Genomic DNA, 20118 nt, shown 5'->3' with positions numbered 1-20118 from the left:
AAAACAACTGAAGATGTTAAAGAAGAGCACGAAGGGAAATACCTAAGGTAAGCGCTCACTTACCAGAAAAAATTCGTTTGGTGCATTTGTATTTTTACTATAATATTGCTCACTTGACCGAATTTTCCAATTGATCATCATATAGTGCTGTAATTTACTGTTAGAGCGCATTATTTCACTGTAATTTTCAGAACTGAACCAGGAAATAAAATGAATAGCTCTGTAGCTCAACCTCTGAAGACCATACCAACTTGATTCAATATTTTCCCAATCTCATCCCGTATATTCTTTTATCATATTATATTATTTTATTCTAATTTGAAAAACTGTAAAGCTCTTCATACTGTTGAACTAACAAAATAAGCTTTGCGTCATGCATTTAATTTATATCTTCAATATTAGCGCGATTGGAGGGCTTGTAACCGATATAATTTTCATGATATTCTTTATTTCGATCTTGGCCCATACAGAAATTTGGTCATGCAGACAGAGGTGATATGGCCAAGTGCGCAATCCCCATTTAAAATAATGCAAATAATAAAAATCAGAATGTGCCAAATGAATCCATTCCAATAAGTGAGTGCATACCCTTATTCGACAGATTAGCCAAGCTATGCTCACTGTCTCTCATCAACATCATTTTAAAGGGTCTCAAAATTAATTTCACCTAGGGCCTCCTTGGCCATTCCATGGTGACTAATGTAAGAAAACTGAAGTATCCATTCAAGAGATAAGGGGTTATAAACACTGATTTTGTAAATATTAATACATTTTTAGCTGTTTAATAATAATCAACTAATACAGTCCATGCTATGAACACTGTCAGCAGTGCAGAAAAAAATATATTCATTCAATTTAACTTCCTATTTTGTTAATGTGACACACGTAACATTTTATGCCATGCTTATTGCAATAGAAAAGTTCAGTAATGAAAAGATAACGATCCCTAATGTTCAAATTAGTGCAGACTTTTTCAGGAATTAATTTAATACAGTACCTAAATTTTTAAAACACAAATTCTTAAGAATCAAACAAATTGCAAGACAATAAAAAAAAATATATTCTGATATAGGTGTTGTGACTAACAAACATGACTAATGTAACATTATGTGCACTCTGAAATAACACTATACTAGAATGTACTATAAGGTCATTTAATATGCTATAAATTACTTTTATAAACGATAGAAAATAATTGAAGACATATAACACAACAAAAATGCGTAACATTCATTTAAATTTCATCAAGAAGTGTAAAATAACCTCTGTCGTTAGCATTGGAGGATTCTCTTTTTTCTCATTTTTCTTCTTTATAAAAACATTTATTCTCTGACTGGGGTCATTTGAAGTAAGATCAACATCCAATCCTCACTAAAGACTCTATTTCCTTCTAAATAAGATCAATTGTTGTGACTTCACCTGGATAATGCTTGCTTTCATACAGCATATAACAATACTAATCACCCAATTGCATTGCATGAACAAGCTGGTTGTTGTATAACAGGGCTGGGCACCAAGAGCGGATTCTACTCTCTCATGGGGAGCCATATGACTTCTCTTCAACCCCTTTCTTCCCCACCAAACACCATGCAGCACTGATGCCATAAAGGATGAATATTAAGCATCCCCATTTAGAGTCTGGATTTGCTCCCGGTGTCCAGCCCTGCTGTATAATAATTTTTCATTGAAGCTACCAAGTTGCCCAAAGAATGTTGATTACAAATAATCTCTGAATTGTGAAAGGATACCGTATATATGTATTGGTGTTTCATAGGTTTAGAGAAAGCATTCAATTCAATCAACAGGGAAATGCTCTACTATAAAATGGAAAAGTACTAAATCAGTACTAAAATTTTAGGGACCTTTGTGAGCTCTCATGTTAGATATATTTGGGAAGTTATACTTACGTTTATAAAATAATATTAATACTCACTTTAGTATCTCTTTACAACTGCGTTACTAAAGACAAGTAGCATGTATTTACATACTTGACATCTAGTTCAGTCATATATATGTACCGTAAACAAAAGACAAATTGAGCAGCAACACCAATTTCGCACTGGAATAAGAGTGGAATGTTGCTGTGAAAGTGGTGGCCAGCAGAGAGGCAGGATCACATGCCTTGCATGTAAGCATTTTGGTACGTTCGTAGATAAATAGAAAGTGTGTTTCTGTAAAGACGAGTGTCAGTGGTAAATTAGGTGTGGTTAGTTCAGGTTTTGGTAAGCCTTGTATATATACATTTTGGTCACTAGGGGATATGCATAGATATCCTTCAGTAATGAAACTGAAAAGAATTACTCTGTTGTAAATGTAGAATCATGTAAACAATTTAAACAGGATTTTCTTTTAGTTAACATGATTCCTATTATTGTAATTAGGCCTACTCTCTTTCTTATTTCGTATAAATTTAAGGATATCAATGTAACATTTAGACCTATATTGTATAGTTCAGCGTTTCTCCAACTATGGTCCGCAGACCACCTGTGGTCCCCGAGGTCTGTCCTTGTGGTCCTTCAAAAAAGACAGAAGAAAAAATAAAATTCAAATGAAATGTGTATCACACTATAGTTTAAAATCTCAGAGTTTTGAAATGACACATGGCAATCGAATTTCACTTTTTCTCCCAGTACTGCATTTTATGAAATTTATTACCCTACCTGTCTATCGACTTCCCACTCTACTCTCAGCAACAAAAGAGGGATTTAAAGCACTATGTACACGGTGTTTCTCGAAATCTTTTCCCTGCACATCTGGCGCCGCACTTGTAACCCAGCCAGGGACCACCCGAATTCATAACAGAGGACGAAAGTACCGAACCTTAATTCAATTTTAAAATATAGGTACACTGGCATTAAAATATGCTACGAAATGATACATTGGCATTAAAATATGCTACGAAATGATACATTTATTTTCGAAGGGAACAAGAGTAAGGTGGTCCGTGGAACTGTTCTGACTTTAAAAAGTGGTTCCCACTTCCAAAAAGTTTGAGAAACGCTGGTATAGTTCATTATAATGCTTAACATATACTATTGTTATTACTACTTTTTATTAATAGGCCTATTATATTTTTAATTCAAATATAATTTATAAGTCTACTTGAAAGACTAATAACTGGTTGAGTGTAAGAGAAAGCCTTATCACTGACAGTTGACCATTAATATTAACCACTCAACTCAAATGTCCAAGATAATTATAATTTTGACTGGCACACTAAGTGTTTTTCACTAGGCTCACAACTTAGGTCTATATTGGTAATGCAATTAAGCCTCGCTTTCTTTCAATCTGGACATAGAACTTAACTGAACTGAACTTACACCTGAAATGCGCAATTTTACATGATAGTGCTTTCCTCTAGACTAGAACTTAACAGAACTAAAGTAATCTGAACTTAACTGACACCTGAATTGATACTTTTCAGTTTGTCACTAGAATTTTAAGTTTTCCAGCAGAATTCTAGGCTTTTTTTTTTTTTAACTCGGTTCTCAATTTCAGGTTCCAGCACATCCAGTGTAGTAAGGTTATTATACATATCAGTTTTCACAGGAGTTTTGTGTTTTTTCAACATTATGAGTGGAAGACGAAGAATGGATAACCCGCCAAACTTCTTACTACCATGGCCAAAATGAATTTTTATGTAACATTCAAGACAAAGAATACAGAAATACAGAGAAGAAATACCGTTTTTGGAAGGAGTTCGGCAAGGGATTAGGACTATCAGGTGAATAAGATTCACACTTTCAATACCAACTTAATTTTAATAAACCTGTTACCTCTCCTCGAGAGAAAGAGTAGGTTTTTGAACAAGTGCAATACATTAGCAAGACCACATGGCTAGTAGCCTGTAACTCAAGGTCTACTTATTAAAGCCAACATAATATCATTAGTGAAGTTCATTTTTATTATTACTAGTTATTTTTTTCGTATAATATTGCTGATATTATAACACAGCCACCAGCATAGCTCAGGCGGTAGAATGTTTGCCAGCTGATCTGGAGTTGTGGTCAGGCATGGGTTCGATTCCCACTTGGATTGATTATCTGATTGGGTTTTTTTTTCGAGGTTTTCTTCAACTATAAGGGGAATTCCAGATAATCTATGACGAATTCTCGGCCTCATCTCGCCAAATATCATCTTCCTATCACCAATTCCATAGGTGATAAATGAGTAGTTAATATAACGTCGATACATTACCAATTAAGAATATTACAACACCAAACAAGTCCTCTCACGGGTGTTAGAATTTAAAACCACAATAACTTCATAGGTTCTCTGTTAACTAAGATTAGCAAACATGGAATGTACTTTTGCAGAATAATGTTCGAAATTTTTATTATATGTTAACGCGAAAGTATCTAGTTCTAGCTTAATTGCTTCACTTTCATGCATCCTTAACTGTTCAGCCTTTACCGCAAATATGGATCTTTTAGTTCAGTTTTAATTTTTTTTATGAAAGAATAACTGAAAACTGAACTTAGAATACCTTAACTCAACACATCAGTTCAACTTTAAGTTCTAGTTGTCTTGATATTGGAGGAAAGTGAAGCTTTAAGGCTACATTAGTCACGCATCTGAAGTTAAGTTAGTCACGACTTTTTTTACTAGGATTAACGCGAAATTTTGAAACAAGCTGTATTACCGAAGTTGTCCCTTTTGTTATTGGTGTAACTTTTGTAGACTTCATTTTTCAATTTCAGTTTTACTTTTTTAGAAAATTAAAAAAATATATATATATATATTTTTTTCGTGACAAATGTAACATCAATTGCCACTATTTTCAAAAGCGTCACAGAGTTATACATATTCGATAAAATTGTTCTAAATAGGGTAATTATGAAGTTTGACTACTGCGCGGTTTTTTTAAAAAGGCCTCTTGATTATTAGTTTTATAAGGTGAAAACAGTGTTTTTGGTTTACATTTTTCGGAAATGACTGGAACATTTTCTTTATTAGTAATTTATTGATTTATATGGTTGAATTCGCAGGGCATTGTTACGATTGGTAGCTCGGTTTCAGTGGGGGTTGTTGTGATTGGTTGCTGGGTGGGGGCAGTTCAACTGGTCAATCAATTGCAGTATTGAAGGATATCGTTTGTACGACTTCAATGGAAGTGGATCGTGTTTTGTGCGTGAGTTGTACAACGAATGAGGTAGAATTTATTAGATAGAAGGAAGAAGAATTGCGTAAGTTTTTAATTAATCATGGTGTGCTATCTTATAGTAGTTGTTCGTGTGGCAATTGTGGAGTTACTTTGAAAGCAGATTGGGAGAGGAAGTGTTATAGGTGTCAAAGAAGGGTTAGTCTTATGAAAAAAAAAAAAAAAAAAAAAAAAGACGCGTTTTTTTTTTTTTTTTTTTTTTTTTTTTTCTATGGCACTTTCTTTAGTAATACTTCGTTAAGTTTGGAACAAATGTGTTTTTCTTTTGTTATGTTCTGGTTATTTCGTGATCTACCCCGACAAGTTTTTATAGGGAGAAAATTGGGTTTCGCTTCCGGTAAAGTGGTAGATTGGAGTTCTTTTAGCAAAGAAGTCTGTTTGGACTGGGCAGTTAGAAGTTGTAAAAATAAACTTGAAAGAGTGAATGTTAGTGTTGAAATCAATGGGACTAATGTGGAAAAGAGAAAGCACGAGAAGGGGAGGATATTAGGACAGTAGATATTCAGGGACATGGAGCGAGATAATTCAAAGAATATGTTTGTTGTAGTGGTTGAAAAATGGGATTAATAGACTTCATTACATGTGATTAGGGAACTAATTTTGTCCGGTATGACAATTATAAGTGATTGTTGGAGGGTTTATACTTGTTTAGGAGAACGAGGTTACCGACATCTGACAGTAAATCATAGCATGAACTTCGTGGATCCGAATACAAAACCTCATACACAGAATATCGAGCTCGCTTGGCGGGAAGTGTGGTCAAGAGTCCCACGTTATGGTCGAAAGAAAGCCCACTATGGTGGCTATTTGGCGGAATTCCTGTTTAAACGAGCTTATTCGGATCATCGAGAGAAACTGCGTGAGTTTTTCAGGGCAGCTGTTTGCCTATATTCACCACTTCACGTCTAATTGGTAAGTTGTAGAGCTTATTATATTCTCCGGTAATCATGGATTTTGGACTACTTTCTTCAAACTTTCATTTTCGCTGTATTTTATCGTCGTAAAAAGGATAGAAAGTTTCAATTGTCGAAAATCACTTATAATAACGTGACCTAACCTAACCTAAAATTCTTAGGTTAGGTTAGTTTAGGTTGTAGTTCATTTCCGACAAATGAAAATACTTTCAATTGTAAAATATGGCGAAAATGGAAGTTTGGAAAAGAATTGTCCAAAAGTAGTCAAACTCTATGATTACCTTACAATTACGTGTACAATGTTTAGCTCCCCTTTACATTATATAAAATGACGTAAAAATATTACTATTTCTTCCTTCCGTAGTTAACGTGTTTGATTGCGGATTAGAATGAAAATGACAATCTTAATTAATGAATGTTGTCAAATTCAGATTACAATTCTGCTTTAAAATGATAGCCTACCTATATAACATATCACCAACAAAAAAAAAAAAAAAAAATTGTCGCGGTATCGTGGAATGACCCTCCTGAATCCTAGAACCGCTTCTGCATACAAGGCTTGGACCTATATGTAAGGCATACCAAAAGCCTGAATCAAGCAAACCAACCTGTCACTGATTCATGACCTTACAAAAAATCGCTTATTTATTTTTCCAGATATAGGCCTATGTTGATCTATATATGTAGAGTTACACAAAAAAAAAATAGCGCAACACAAATTAGATGTCAGTCCTGTATGTGGTGCGTGGGGAGAACGAAAATTTAATACATATCCTTGCCTTTTTGAAGACATTGTAGTAATATGTTACTTTTGTGAACGAATAAATGATCTTACAAGGTAGGATGTCTTTTCACGTTAAGTAAGGAATAATGGATAGGATTTTTCCAGTAGAACACAACTAAATTCCTTACACTTCGTGTTGTTCTTAGATAAAACGCAATATCTGTTCGCTGTACAGTTTCCCTATAGTCACTAGTAATACTCATTCAATATCTCTTAAAATAACACAGACGAGTTCTTCCCTTGTGATGTTGCGAACTACATGATATAAGATACTAACGACTACATAATTATACGATTCGGATGACAATTCCGTAACTGCAACTCGTATTCGAATATGTGGACTTTGTGAATGTAGTAAGTATTATACGTAAACCTGATTAGACTACAATAAAATTATTACCCATTAACAGAACTGAAATAGGTAATTACTTGAAATTGAGAGTGTAAGAGAATGTACAGCAAAAGAGAAGATCAAACCAGCCGTGACACATCTCAAATTGCAACGGCAATAGTCTGAGCAATATTGCCAATTTATGTTTTTCTTTATTTTTTAAATTGATTTATAACATGTTATTACACATCTATGGTCATATCGCGTGTTGAGGATCTGTGGGTATACCAGTAGGCCGTTGTTACTATTGTTGAGTTCCTATTTCTATTATGTGTTATAGATGGCTTATGTTCATGTATTGATTTTAGATTTTGATTTATGTTAATGATATTGCTGATTGTGGCGGTGAGGAATCATGGTATTTCTAATCCAGCATTTGCCTTTGTGACTGAGGGAAACCATGAAAATCCCCAGTCAGATTGACTGGCCACAGGGATCCTGGATCCTCCTGAAACACTATTGTCTGAGCCAATTTATTGCATGACTTTTTTTCTGTCGTCATCTGTAGTAGCTACTTCAGAATATTTTGCGCATAGGGTAAAACTGCATACTTCAAAACATCTTATGCGATCATAAATACAGTCCATAAAAGAGACGCAATTTTAAAATATTAATAAATACGATAAATTGTCATGCAACATGACCACAGACGTTTATTTAAAAAAAGAAAGAGAGAAACTGTAATTTAAATTTAAGTAGTGAGGCTGTTACATTGCAATATGTCCCAGGGTATCTCTGTTGGCAGAGCAACTTGCGATAGACTGAAATTACCGAGTTTAATCCCGAGTGGTAGCAGGGTTTTTCTCACCATGGAAACTTCCAGAATGGCTCTGATATTCACTCAACTTTGTATAAAGTTGAATACTGAGAGCTTAACGGGCCTTTCTTTGGAGTAGAAGACAGAGCATGGTACCGACCAAACCATATCATTTTAGTACTGAGGTCATGAACACATAGAGTTATGCCAATTTCTTACCAATATCAATGCCACAGAAGTAATTCCCGTCGTACTTAATATATGGAGCTCAGTAAATAGTTTTCCACATAGCTTCCAAAATATGTTCCATGTAAGTCCTTGTAAATTCAGTATAGTTTGATGCATAGGCGCTGACTTTTTAAATACTGGGGTGAAAAGACTGTGTACAAAAATACAAGTACACAGTAATTGCTGTTTCTCGAAGATTTTCTTCCACATTTTACAGAAAATAACAGTCTAATTTTTCATATAAAACTGTACCCATGGAAATTACTTAACCTTTAGATGATTGAAAACTACGGCCCCTTATGTAATACTATCTTTCCATTTGTCAATGATGAATATGCCATTACTACAAAAAGCTTGTGGCAACAATGAGCTACCATATCGAACGGTTTGCAAGCTGGATCTCTGCATTCCGTACGGATTGGAATGAGACGGCACATGTGGCTCACATAGGTTAGTGCAGTTAGTGCGAGGTCTCCTTGCTGTTGACCATCGCTGGACTGTACGAGAATTATCCATCGAGGTTAGACTCAGACACCAAACTGTGGGCACATCCTCAAGTAAAACCTCCACATGAGAAAAATTGCAGCACGCTGAGTTCCTCATAACCTGACAGAAGCACAGAAATGGCACCAATATGCAATAGCACAACTCCACCTACAGAGATAACACAACAAAGGGGCCCAATTTATCATTCTGTACCTGTTCACTGCAGTTTTATTTTGGACAGTTTTCTTTATTAAAAATTTATCCACTAACAATAGTTACATCCCAAATTACTGATTACTTAAACATACACCTGCCATGACAAGAAACACAAATAACTATAATTGAAACTAAACGTTTATAACAGTTACTTTTAAATTTCATAAGAAATTAAATATATTGTTTATAAAAAATATTGAATATTAATAATAATTTTGTGATATTAGGCAAAAAATAGTCGAATATTCTGTTAAATGAAGTGTTAATTCCATATTGTTTCCACTGGGTAATATGGTAAAATCCAAGAATCAGTCGCTGTTTCTCCAAAGATCAATAACGTAATATATGGAGTCATGCACAATGGAAATACTTCAAAATAAATATCAATTTAAGTGGGGTTGCTGTCTCCCGGCACACCCGCTTTTCTTTCTCCCACCCTACAGAACTCCACTGCACTCTACTTCACATACTATCCTCTTTCTCCCTGTACCTACTTTATTGTACTAACTACACTGACTGGCAAAAAAAAAAAAAATGAAACACTTTGAAATCTTTAGCACAAATCAATTGTACATTCATCAATACTTATGGTAAAAAAATTTTATCTGCATCAGTTTTAAACTTCTAGAATACAAAAACTTTAAGTTAAACTCTAATAGCGATATCTGCTATGTAATAACATTAAAAACTTTATTTCTGTGCAGATGTTAAATTAAAGATCTAGGAAAAAAAGGAATAACGCAAAATTTATGACTCCATTGTTGCATTTTCCATTTGATATAAGACAGCCATTTTGTGTTTTTATCAAATATGCCCATCTCATCTCATAAAGTAGCAGCTGCAGTGGTACTGGTGGAAAACGGCAACAGTCTTCGACACGTTGCCCAGACGTTAAATGCAGCCTCCTCTATGGTACATAGGGCACTGCATCGCAGTACACTATGAGACCGGGTTCAGGCCATAAGAGAAAAACTTCAGTCAGAGATGATCAATTTCTGGTACATCAGATCTTGCAGGACCGACGCATCACCATTGTCGAAGCCCTTAATCAACTTCAATTGGCCATGCACATCAACATCAGTGAAAGGACAGTTAAAAGAAAGCTTGATGAAGCAAATATGAGATCTCGGAGGCCTGCAATTGGTCCTCTGCTGTCTGCAGAACAATGTACAAATCGCCTTGCATTTGCAAGGAATCACCAACATTGGACACATGAAGACTGGAGCCATGTACTCTTTATAGAAGAGTCCCGATTCTGTGTAAGAAGACCAGATGAGTTATTACCGAGGATTTCCCCAACTGTAAGGTGAATGCCATGTAATCTATGGCGAATTCTCGGCCTCATCTCGCCAAATACCATCTCGCTATCACCAACCTCATCAATGCTAAATAACCTAGTAGTTGATACAGCGTCGTTAAATAACCAAATTAAAAAAGACCAGATGGAAGGGAACGAGTATGGAGGAGACCAGGAAAGTGTTATCTTGACTGCATGATCTCTAAACGCACACCATTTGGAGGTGGCTCCATTATGGTCTGGGTGAGAATATCTACCAACGAGAAAATGGAGCTTGTCCTCATCGAAATTGAATTTCTGATGGCAGCACGATATGTTGATGAGATTCTTCATTATCACGTGGTTCTGTTCTCGATATTTGCAGTAGAAAATTACATCCTTATGTATGATAATGCCCGTCCTCATGCTGCTCGGTATGTGTCGGAATTTATTGATGTAGTATAGTGTCTCTTGGGTGACTTTCATGCAGCCTGGACTTAAATCCGATAAAGCACGTATGAAATAATCTAGGACGACTTGTTCAAGGCAGGGATCACTCTCCAGAGACAATGCAACAATTGAGGGAAGCTTTGTGGCAGGAATGGGCAAGAATGCCAAGCCGAATAGAAGCTGTCATCAGAGCAAGAAGAGGAAACACCCGCTACTAGGTTGTGTCCCTGATGCAGGTTACTCTATAACCATCAAATTGTTTTAATGTGTGAACAGGTATTAATTCACATAAAAGAATTCAAACTTTAATTTTGTTTTATATTTTACGAATCTGTATCATAGAGACATTTAATTTACCTCAAAAATCAATTTTGTTTCATAATAATTCATGAAATTTCCAGAATTAAAAGTCACCTGAAAATATTCACGGTGTTCTTTTAAAATACACAGAATATAATAATTTATTGTAATGACTATAGAATTTCATTACATTGATGTATTTTTAAAGAAAATGTTTATACAGTGATGAGACCTTAATAAAAATTGTGATTATAACTTAACGGATTAACAATACGAATATTAAAATAAAAAGAATGCTAATCTTTCTCAAACAATTTATTCTGGGAAGAAATTTACTTACTTGAAGATTTGGTAGCTTTTGAAGATGAGGCTGTTCTCTTGATTGGAGATTTTCGTTTCATTGTAGATTGCGGAGGAAAAAAGAAGACTGTTTGTACAGCATTTGATTTTAGTTTTCGTGTGCCATCAACACGAGTTTTTTCCCAGATATCAGGAGCGAAGTGAACCTAAATAAGTTGTAGGTACTGCACTGGGCAGCAGCGTTTCCTGTTGTAGTTCAGTGTCGTGAACACAAAAAGCTATGCTCAATGGGATACCATTTGTCTGGTTTGATATTTACTGCCCAATGTTTCATCAGTTCCTTATGTTTTTAAGTGAATCTGCGGGTGGGGGGGGAGGAATTCACGTACTGGTACTGTAGGCCGGAGTATGCTGGGCTTTGTTACAAATTTATCCATTCAATAAAATGCTGCCAATTAGCAAAGCTATACCTTAACTTCATAAAATTTCGCAATGCTTTTCAGTACTCTGTTGCCCACGAGAAAGATAAGCCGTTTGAATTTTACCGGTAACTCACCAACTTGCAGCTCACACAGTTTTTTTTTTTTTTCGTCTTTCTCCTGGCTGTCATCTATGTATGAAACATATGGAAAGCAGACGAAATTATACATGCAACTATGCTGCAGCAATGCCGTGCAAAGGAGCCAGGCAATATCGTTTATACCACAGGTTGCTTACATGCCTCCCCTCCCTCAGAGATAATGAATCGCCTCCCCCCTCCATGTTTGTTCGCAGTGACAACAATAAGACGAGCAGTTGTGAACAAGTGGTCGCAATGTTTTCGAAGGAGGAACAGAGAAGCTGGTTAAAAATTCAATATACTAAAGATCACATGGCACGACAGTGTCATCAAGGACAGGTAGCAAGGTGGGTTAGAGCCTTCAGACAAGGACGCGAAAGTGTGTTGGACATGCCTCGATGTGGATACCCATCAGTAATTGACGAACATGTACAGACTGTCCGTGATAGTGGAGATGGATCGGAACTTAACGATTTGTGAGTTAGCGCAAGATACAGGATTGGCGGGTTCATCACGAAAAACAACATTTCGTCATAACCCCCCCCCCCCGCCCCAGCAATATGAAGGCTATGCTGATCCTTGCCTATAACTGAGATGGTATGATCTTAAAGCATACCGTTCCTCCAAGGCAGAACGTTAATGCGAAGTACTACTGTTCGTTGTTGCGAAACAGTCTGCAAGCAGCTCTGAAAAGAAAATGGCGACACTTTATGGATAACTCACCCATTGTTCTGCATGATAATGCTAGGGCTCACACGGCAGGAGTTGTCTGGATTGTTCAATCGCTGGAGGTGGGAAGTGCTCTATCACCCACCATATTTTCCGAATTTAAGTCCCTATGACTTCGATCTAATCCCTAAGATGGACTGACTTCGCGGGAATCGCATCCGAACAGTCGAAGAAGTTTTAAAGGTAAGTGACCACTCTTTTCGCACCATTAACAGATTAGAAAATGCCAATGGGATCGAACGGTTTCCGCATTGCTGGAAACAGGTTGTATGCAACACTAGTAACTCCATCGAAGGCTTGTAAAACTTAGAACTATGTAACTATGCTACGTATCGAGAAAAAAAATAATTGCCTGAACTAAAAAAAAACCAACCTATGTACACCGGAAGGTACTTATTGAATGGCTATTGTATTTAATTAAGGTACAACCCAGAGCCAACCTAATCGCTCCATGTCCCTATTTACACATGCAATTTGTCGCGTAACATCAAGCGCTTTCTGCCGGCTAAAGGTAGCATCACCATTTACATATGGCAGATTTCTCGTTTACAAGTCAAGCAGCGTCCTATATCTCGCACTATCTGTTGGCTAAAATTGTACCACTGTTGATTCTTTTGGAAGATTTCTTGTCTACAACTCGAGGTTAGTTGTCGAGCTCGAGCAATGTGTGAGTAATGTGGTGAGCCTTTTAAATGGACAGAGGGGATTTAAACAATAGAAAAGCATACTGACTCCTGATGTTCTTTATTTCTGTTTTATGTCGGACAGAATAGTATTGGGATGAACAGAATTCAAATTTCTACAAATAAACTCATTTTCCTTCCTAATCCTATTGTGATAGTCCTTACTTCTGATGTCATATAAGCATAGACATTGCTCGTAAAGCTCCATTAATTTCATTACATGATCTTTGTTCCAGCCTGACATGATGCTACAAAGAGCATGGAAACAGGGAAACAGCTCATTAAAAGCTGTCTGCTACTGCTACTCCAAATCATGTTCAGGTCCTGTTGTGTGAATTCAGCTGGCCCACCTACGGAAATGTAGTATGAAAACAAAAACAGCTTCTACTGAGCAGATGTGGAAAGGCAAGGATTTGAATCCATACTGTGCATGTGCTCACGCTGTAAGTCGAACGAGATTAATCTAGTATAAAAGGGACTATTAATTCTTTTCTAATTCTCCATCATGAAACAACCTGGCCAATCAGCTGCATCTATTCCAAAGCAATTCAACAGGATGACCTGCAACTCACCTCAAAAACAGAAGAGTTGAATAACAGCTGCACAATTTGCAAAACACTTCGAGGGGAATACATGTAACAGCCAACTACATGGTTAAAATTGCAATAAAAATATTTTATTTATGTACCTTTACATTTATTTATATACACATTTACTGCGAAGAGTGCACATGTCACAGAACCCAGAAATACCATACACAAACACAAAGTCCATTCTGCATGTAGGCATGCTCCACTCCTGCTATATCCCTGAGGCAACTTTCAGACGATCAACTCCTTGCAACAGTACAAAAGGACACAGCACCGCCTACAACTGGTGAACCACATGGTTATTTTGGGTACTTGAGACGAACAACTTGCTGATAAGAACTGTTGTGACATTGCGCGCAACTAATTGGAACGAAACACCACTTGCAAACAACCGAGGTCTTGTCGGAAGTTTCACTTGGTTAACTAGACAGCAACAGGAGAACAAAACCGATTTGTTTTGCTATTAAAAAGTAAACCAGCATCCCCTATTAATCCAGGCAGAGTTGCCGTAAATTATATGTACCGGTAATTACGTCATGTAGAAAAATTAATTCTTACACGATTTCCTACGTGGCACAATAAATTGTCATAAAAGCAAATAAGTAAGTAAAATTCTCTTCTATGTGCTTGAAAAAACTGTTTTTTTTTTTTCAATTAATTGTGCAGTTTTTAATTTAGAGTCTTGGGGAAATTAAACTAAGTTCGTCATACTTCCTATGGAAAGGTCTTTCTGCATATATGTGGATGTCTTCAACTTTTATTTTTAGTACAGAATCTTAAAAATTACTGATTATGAACTCTGACTGAACGCTTCAGAACTATGCTGTGAACTGAAGATGATTGTTATTCCAACCTTTTAAAATTTTTAGACTATCACATCACAATATGTACACGAACATTCTAGAAATGTGTCACAAATTTTACAAGTTTTGAATAGATATTTCAAATTTTCTTGTTTTTAATTTTTCTAGTATATGCTTTTATTATCATTACCATCTCTTAAAAAATAATTTCGAAGATGTCTAGTCCTCAATAAGTTCATCAAACAAAATATAATAGGCATCACTACTTAATGAGTTTGCCTCTGATTGAGATTCTAGTTGACATGTACTGTACATTTACTATTATGAAACAGTACTTCTCACTTAATGATGTGTCAGAGGAAAAACCAATTGTATACATCTGAAGTCTGATCAGTGTAATATTTGGCTAGTCAGCGATGTATGCAATGGAGGAGGAAAGGAATTGGCCATCTTACCCCAGTTGTCTCCTGCCCTAGTTACCTCATAAGTGGTGCCTTATTGATATCACTTACGAGGTTCAGACCTGTCTTCTGACAGTTGACTGAACAACTTAATTAGTTGCCAGGAGTTGATTGTCTGAAAGCTGCGTTCTACACTTTCCAAAGGCAACTTGCCTATGTGTTGGCGTTCATGTCACTATCTTTAGGTTTTCCGACTCTAAGAAATAGAACCACACAATCTCATTTTAGCAATCTTGAATTGTGGAGGAGTGCATGGGTTTTGAGATGTCCCGAATGGGCGAAACATTTTCCACAATCTTCGCACTTATATGGTTTCTCACCAGTATGGAGGCGAGTATGTGTTTTGAGATTTTGCGATTGTGAGAAACTTTTCCCACACACATCGCATTTGAATGGCTTGTCGCCAGTATGTAGTCGTGCATGTATCTTCAGGTTTTGCGACTGAGAAAAACACTTTCCACACACATCGCACTTGAAAGGTGTCTCGCCAGTGTGAAGGCGTATGTGAGTTTTGAGTCGTCCTGAAAGCGCGAACGTCTTTCCACATACATTGCATTTGAAGGGTTTGTCGCCAGTATGGAGACGTACATGGGTTTTTAGGTGCGCCGACTGAGAAAAACACCTTCCACAATCAGTACAACTGAACGGCCTTTCCCCAGTATGAACGCGTGAATGCTTTCTTAAGTTTTCCAAATACGAGAAGAATGAACCACAAACATCGCATTTGAATGGTTTTTCGCCTGTGTGTAGGCGAATATGGTTTCTAAGATGCCCCAACTCAGAGAAGCACTTTCCACACGAATCGCATTTGAACGGCTTATCCCCAGTGTGCACGCGGGCATGGATTTTGAGATTTGCCGAACGCGAAAAACATTTCCCACAAACTTCACATTTGAAAGGCTTCTCGCCTGTGTGCAAGCGTATATGCATTTTCAGGTGTCCTAACTGCAAAAAACTTTTTCCACAATCATTACATTTAAATGGCTTCTCACCTGTGTGCACACGTGAATGATTTTTCAGATGTTCCCTCCGTGAGAAACGCTTACTACACACTTCACATTCGAATGCCTTCTCACTTGTTTGAGTCTGAGAACGACACTTTGAAGATGGCCACTTTACTGAATCGTTGCCAAAATTATGCCACTGCACAGAACGGTTGCAGGCAGCTTTCTCTGATGACACAAAACTTAGCTGATCCTTTTCCATAGTAAAATTAACTTCATGTTGAATACTGCCACACTTTGATGACTCTTTATTGTCATGGATATCTGTAAAGCTATCATGAAATTGACTATCAGTCTATACAATAGCGAAAGTAAAATGAGAATAAATACGAACCACTAATAAAAATGTTACTATAACGGTTTTACTAATAAAAACTCTTATACATAAGTCTTTATTAATAGCTCGTTCATAAGACGTGTGTAAATTACTAGCTACCTTCACTACATACGTCGTGCATAACAGTACAACCAGTCTAGTGTGTACAGACACGAAGCTTGAGTTCTTGAGGGTAATAGGAACGAAAGACTGTGCTGGTACTATTTCGCATTGTCTGTGATGAGGCAATAGTAGCGATCCTAGTGGTTAGCAACTATCTATGGATTCATATTCCCTACGTATTGAGCTTCGTGACTATATATACTAGACTGTGGTACAACTGTAAAAGCTCATTCACAATGGAAATTAAACATAACGTAAGCGTTAACTTAAGAATATAAACGTTACGGTAAAATCAAGAAGTCATACCATCATCACGATGGGAACATAAACATAACCGCAAACATACTTGGTAACCATGCAAACATAACAACGACGCCATTTCCTCATATTCTGTCGTATACTTCAGCGCTCCAGATTGTGTTCTGTTTGCAAATCACGTAAGCATAAGCATGAAAGTTTGGAGTTTGCAAACTTTCATGTTAACGTCTTACGGTAATGTTTATGTCAATGCTTATGTGAATCATTGTGAATGATCCCATTTGGTAGCCTGGGCACAAACTTCTGTGTTTATACTTTATTATACAAGCAGAACAACTCGCCATTTCTAATCCAACAGTAAAGGCGACATAATAATTTCAACACGAGATCATGTACAAGAACAAGAATATGTACCCATGTTTGGGGTTGGGAGACAGTAAGCTTTCACTATAGTTGCCCGCGAAATAAGCAAATACAATGGTAAAGTAAATCCATGTGTAAAAATTGAAGTTTGAATGAGTATTAAAAATATAAATAAAGTAAATTCTATGTACAATAATTTAAGTGAAAACTAATACAGTGATTAAATTAAAAATATAAAGTAAAGTAGACCCTAAGAGTGATAATATTTAGATGAAATTAATTAATTCAGTAACTATTTCAAAAATATAAAGTAAAGTAACCCCTATGTGGATTAATGTTTCAATGAAAATTAATTTATTATAAAATAGGCTATTAAGTAAATACTATATCAGCTAATGTTTCAATAAAAATTAAAGGTAAAAAGAATTACAACTAAAAAATGATCTGCATGTGGAAACTAGAACCCTCTTACTTCCGACTTAAAGAACAGCATTTTGACCACTAGGCTATCAGCAGTGACAACAATGAATTAAATCTCTGCACAGTATGAAGAAGTGTAGCCTGCATAAATAAATAAAGTCGAAGGATCCATTTAAACCAATTCCGACATCTACTTAGACATATACGCGTATTGAAGTTTAACATTGAAATTAATCGTAACATGAACAACATGATCATATCACACTGACACAATTGTAATTTTAATAAAACAACAAATGTTTGACACATATGATACACAATTACACAAACCATTAATCTGCAATAACATATAAACATTTATGCTCGACCAAGCCGAAATGTAGTAATTATACACCTGGTAGCAGCCCTTTAATGGATCTCATTAAAGTACACCTATTCATTAAAATTCAGGTGTTTCACCAATCAGAAAACACCATTGTAGCAATATGAAAGCACAAGTATCAATTATTCTCGGATATGCAATGGAAAGACAACTAGCGAAACGTCATGGAAGCTGGAAAGCCAATACTGTCGCAGAAGGTTATGTTCTGTTACTATAATAATTTGCGTTAATTGTAAATAATATTCAAATAAATTCAATTTGTCATCTCGTTTTTCAATGTCTAAATCAATTTCAAGGTTATATCAAGATTAATGTTTATTTTACTTTCTAGATTATATCAAGATCAATGACATTTGTTTCTCAGAAAAAATTAATACTTTCGCGTCAGCGCACATCTCACAATTTACGAGATATTGCACAAGGTCAGTTCCACTCCTCAGTCAGATAAGAATAACATGAATACTTATGAATAATTTCAAGTTAGAAATATGGTCGAGCATAAAAAGTCGTATGAAACTTGCCTATAAAGGTAATTAAGATGCTCGTATGAAAATTATGAAACTCGCTTGCGCTAGTTTCATAAACACACTCGCGTCTTAATTACTACCATTATAGGCTCGTTGCATAATGTACTATTGTACGATCATGTGCATTGTATTAATAAAGATAATTTCTTAATTAAATGAACCTTGAATATAGGTGTAACAGTGATAGAAATTAAACCTGTTTTAATATTACATAATGATTGTAATCTTATTATAAATGTATTAATAGCTTAATTATTATGTGTAAAATTGAACCAGTTTTTAATTATTTCTTTGGTTTTGACCATTATACAAGTAAATTAATTGAATAATGCAATAGATAACGCTACTAATATTTTTGTTTCAATTTTCATGTATTATTTAATATTTGTTTTTAGATTGTTTAATTATCTATTTCATTGAATATGTCAATACCAGTAACTTTTGTTCAATGTACCACATGAGATATTAGAACTTATGCCTGAAGATACCAAAATTGGCAAAAATCTTAGCAACATATTACTAACTTCAATGAATTATTTAACATTAGCAACATATAATTAACTTCAATGATTTATTTATATGTCTAAATATTTGTTGTTGTTTTTTTTTAATATTGATAAGTCGTTTTAAAGGAAACTTATTCAATAAATATTTTTATATTATAATTGACTTGTCTGAATGCCACTACAATATTTTCAAAAATAAACTGTAAATTGGTTACTATAACAAAAATGGATGCTTATTATTTCAGAATTTATAGACAGTAATTAACTTCATTCATATCCTGTACAACAGCTGATGATATACGATATCCATTTTAAATAAAATAAAACTTGAACACACAGTATATTAAGAAACCCTTTAAGTAAACATGAATTACGCTTCACAGAGTGACAGCAATGGCAAAATTGCATTACAGTTGTGGAAATCGTGCAACAGAGTATGGGATAGCAGCAGCAGTATTCAGTATAGTAGGAGCAAGCAATTTTGACAGACGGATTTTGTTAATCTGAACTCCAACCAATGCAAGGTCGGCTGTCATCTCTGCAGCAAGCAAACTGAAGCTGGAATGGGTAGGACATAAGGGTAAATATGCAGGCCCGAGATCCGAGTGGATTTAGATGGACAGTCACTTCCAAAAACTATGCACACATAGCTAAACTATAAAACTACAGTGGTCTATAATATGTGCATATACATATGTGAAAAGGGACCAGTTCCAGGCACACATTTTTCGAGATACTTCCAGTTGCTGCTGCATAGTCTCTTCCTCGTTACTATGAAGTATAAAGACAATCTATATAATAAAAAAAAACTATTCTATAATCAACAGCCTGACTGATTCGTCAACTTAAATATCCTTAAACCCTATACGTAGGTTTCTGTTAATCCTTAGTCAATAGACAAGGCGGAGTTTTACGAAATACGAACATTAAGAGTTGGAAAATGGGAGGCAGTAATGATCAAAATAATTATACCAATTTATTTTCTTAACCAGCAGACGTGCAGCCTTTATATTTAAAACATAGACTCACTCATAAAATTGGGTTAGACTATTCATCTCATCTTTCAGAATTTTTTCTAAAATATATAAGAAATGTAAAAAAAAAAATTCAATTTCAAGTACTACCTTCAAA

At 35.6% G+C, this 20118-nt stretch overlaps 1 protein-coding gene across 8 annotated transcripts in view; it reads right to left on the bottom strand.

Annotated features, from left to right (window-relative positions):
- LOC138710237 (zinc finger protein ZFP2-like) overlaps positions 1-20118 on the bottom strand; it is a 105651-nt gene that overhangs the window by 30463 nt on the left and 55070 nt on the right. For 3 of the 8 annotated variants that reach the window (XM_069840917.1, XM_069840922.1, XM_069840921.1), the window contains one exon: positions 13889-16364. The exons of 2 other annotated variants lie outside the window; for them this stretch is intronic. In XM_069840917.1, coding sequence (XP_069697018.1) covers positions 15308-16364 — 1057 coding nt within the window. In that variant the 3' untranslated portion in view covers positions 13889-15307. 3 more of the 8 variants (XM_069840918.1, XM_069840919.1, XM_069840925.1) reach the window with 3 other exon arrangements.

Source organism: Periplaneta americana, chromosome 12, assembly GCF_040183065.1.
Source record: "Periplaneta americana isolate PAMFEO1 chromosome 12, P.americana_PAMFEO1_priV1, whole genome shotgun sequence".
NCBI classification, from domain to species: domain Eukaryota; kingdom Metazoa; phylum Arthropoda; class Insecta; order Blattodea; family Blattidae; genus Periplaneta; species Periplaneta americana.
The sequence above is the reverse complement of the archived record's forward strand: the minus strand, read 5'-3'. Positions and strand labels throughout refer to the sequence as shown.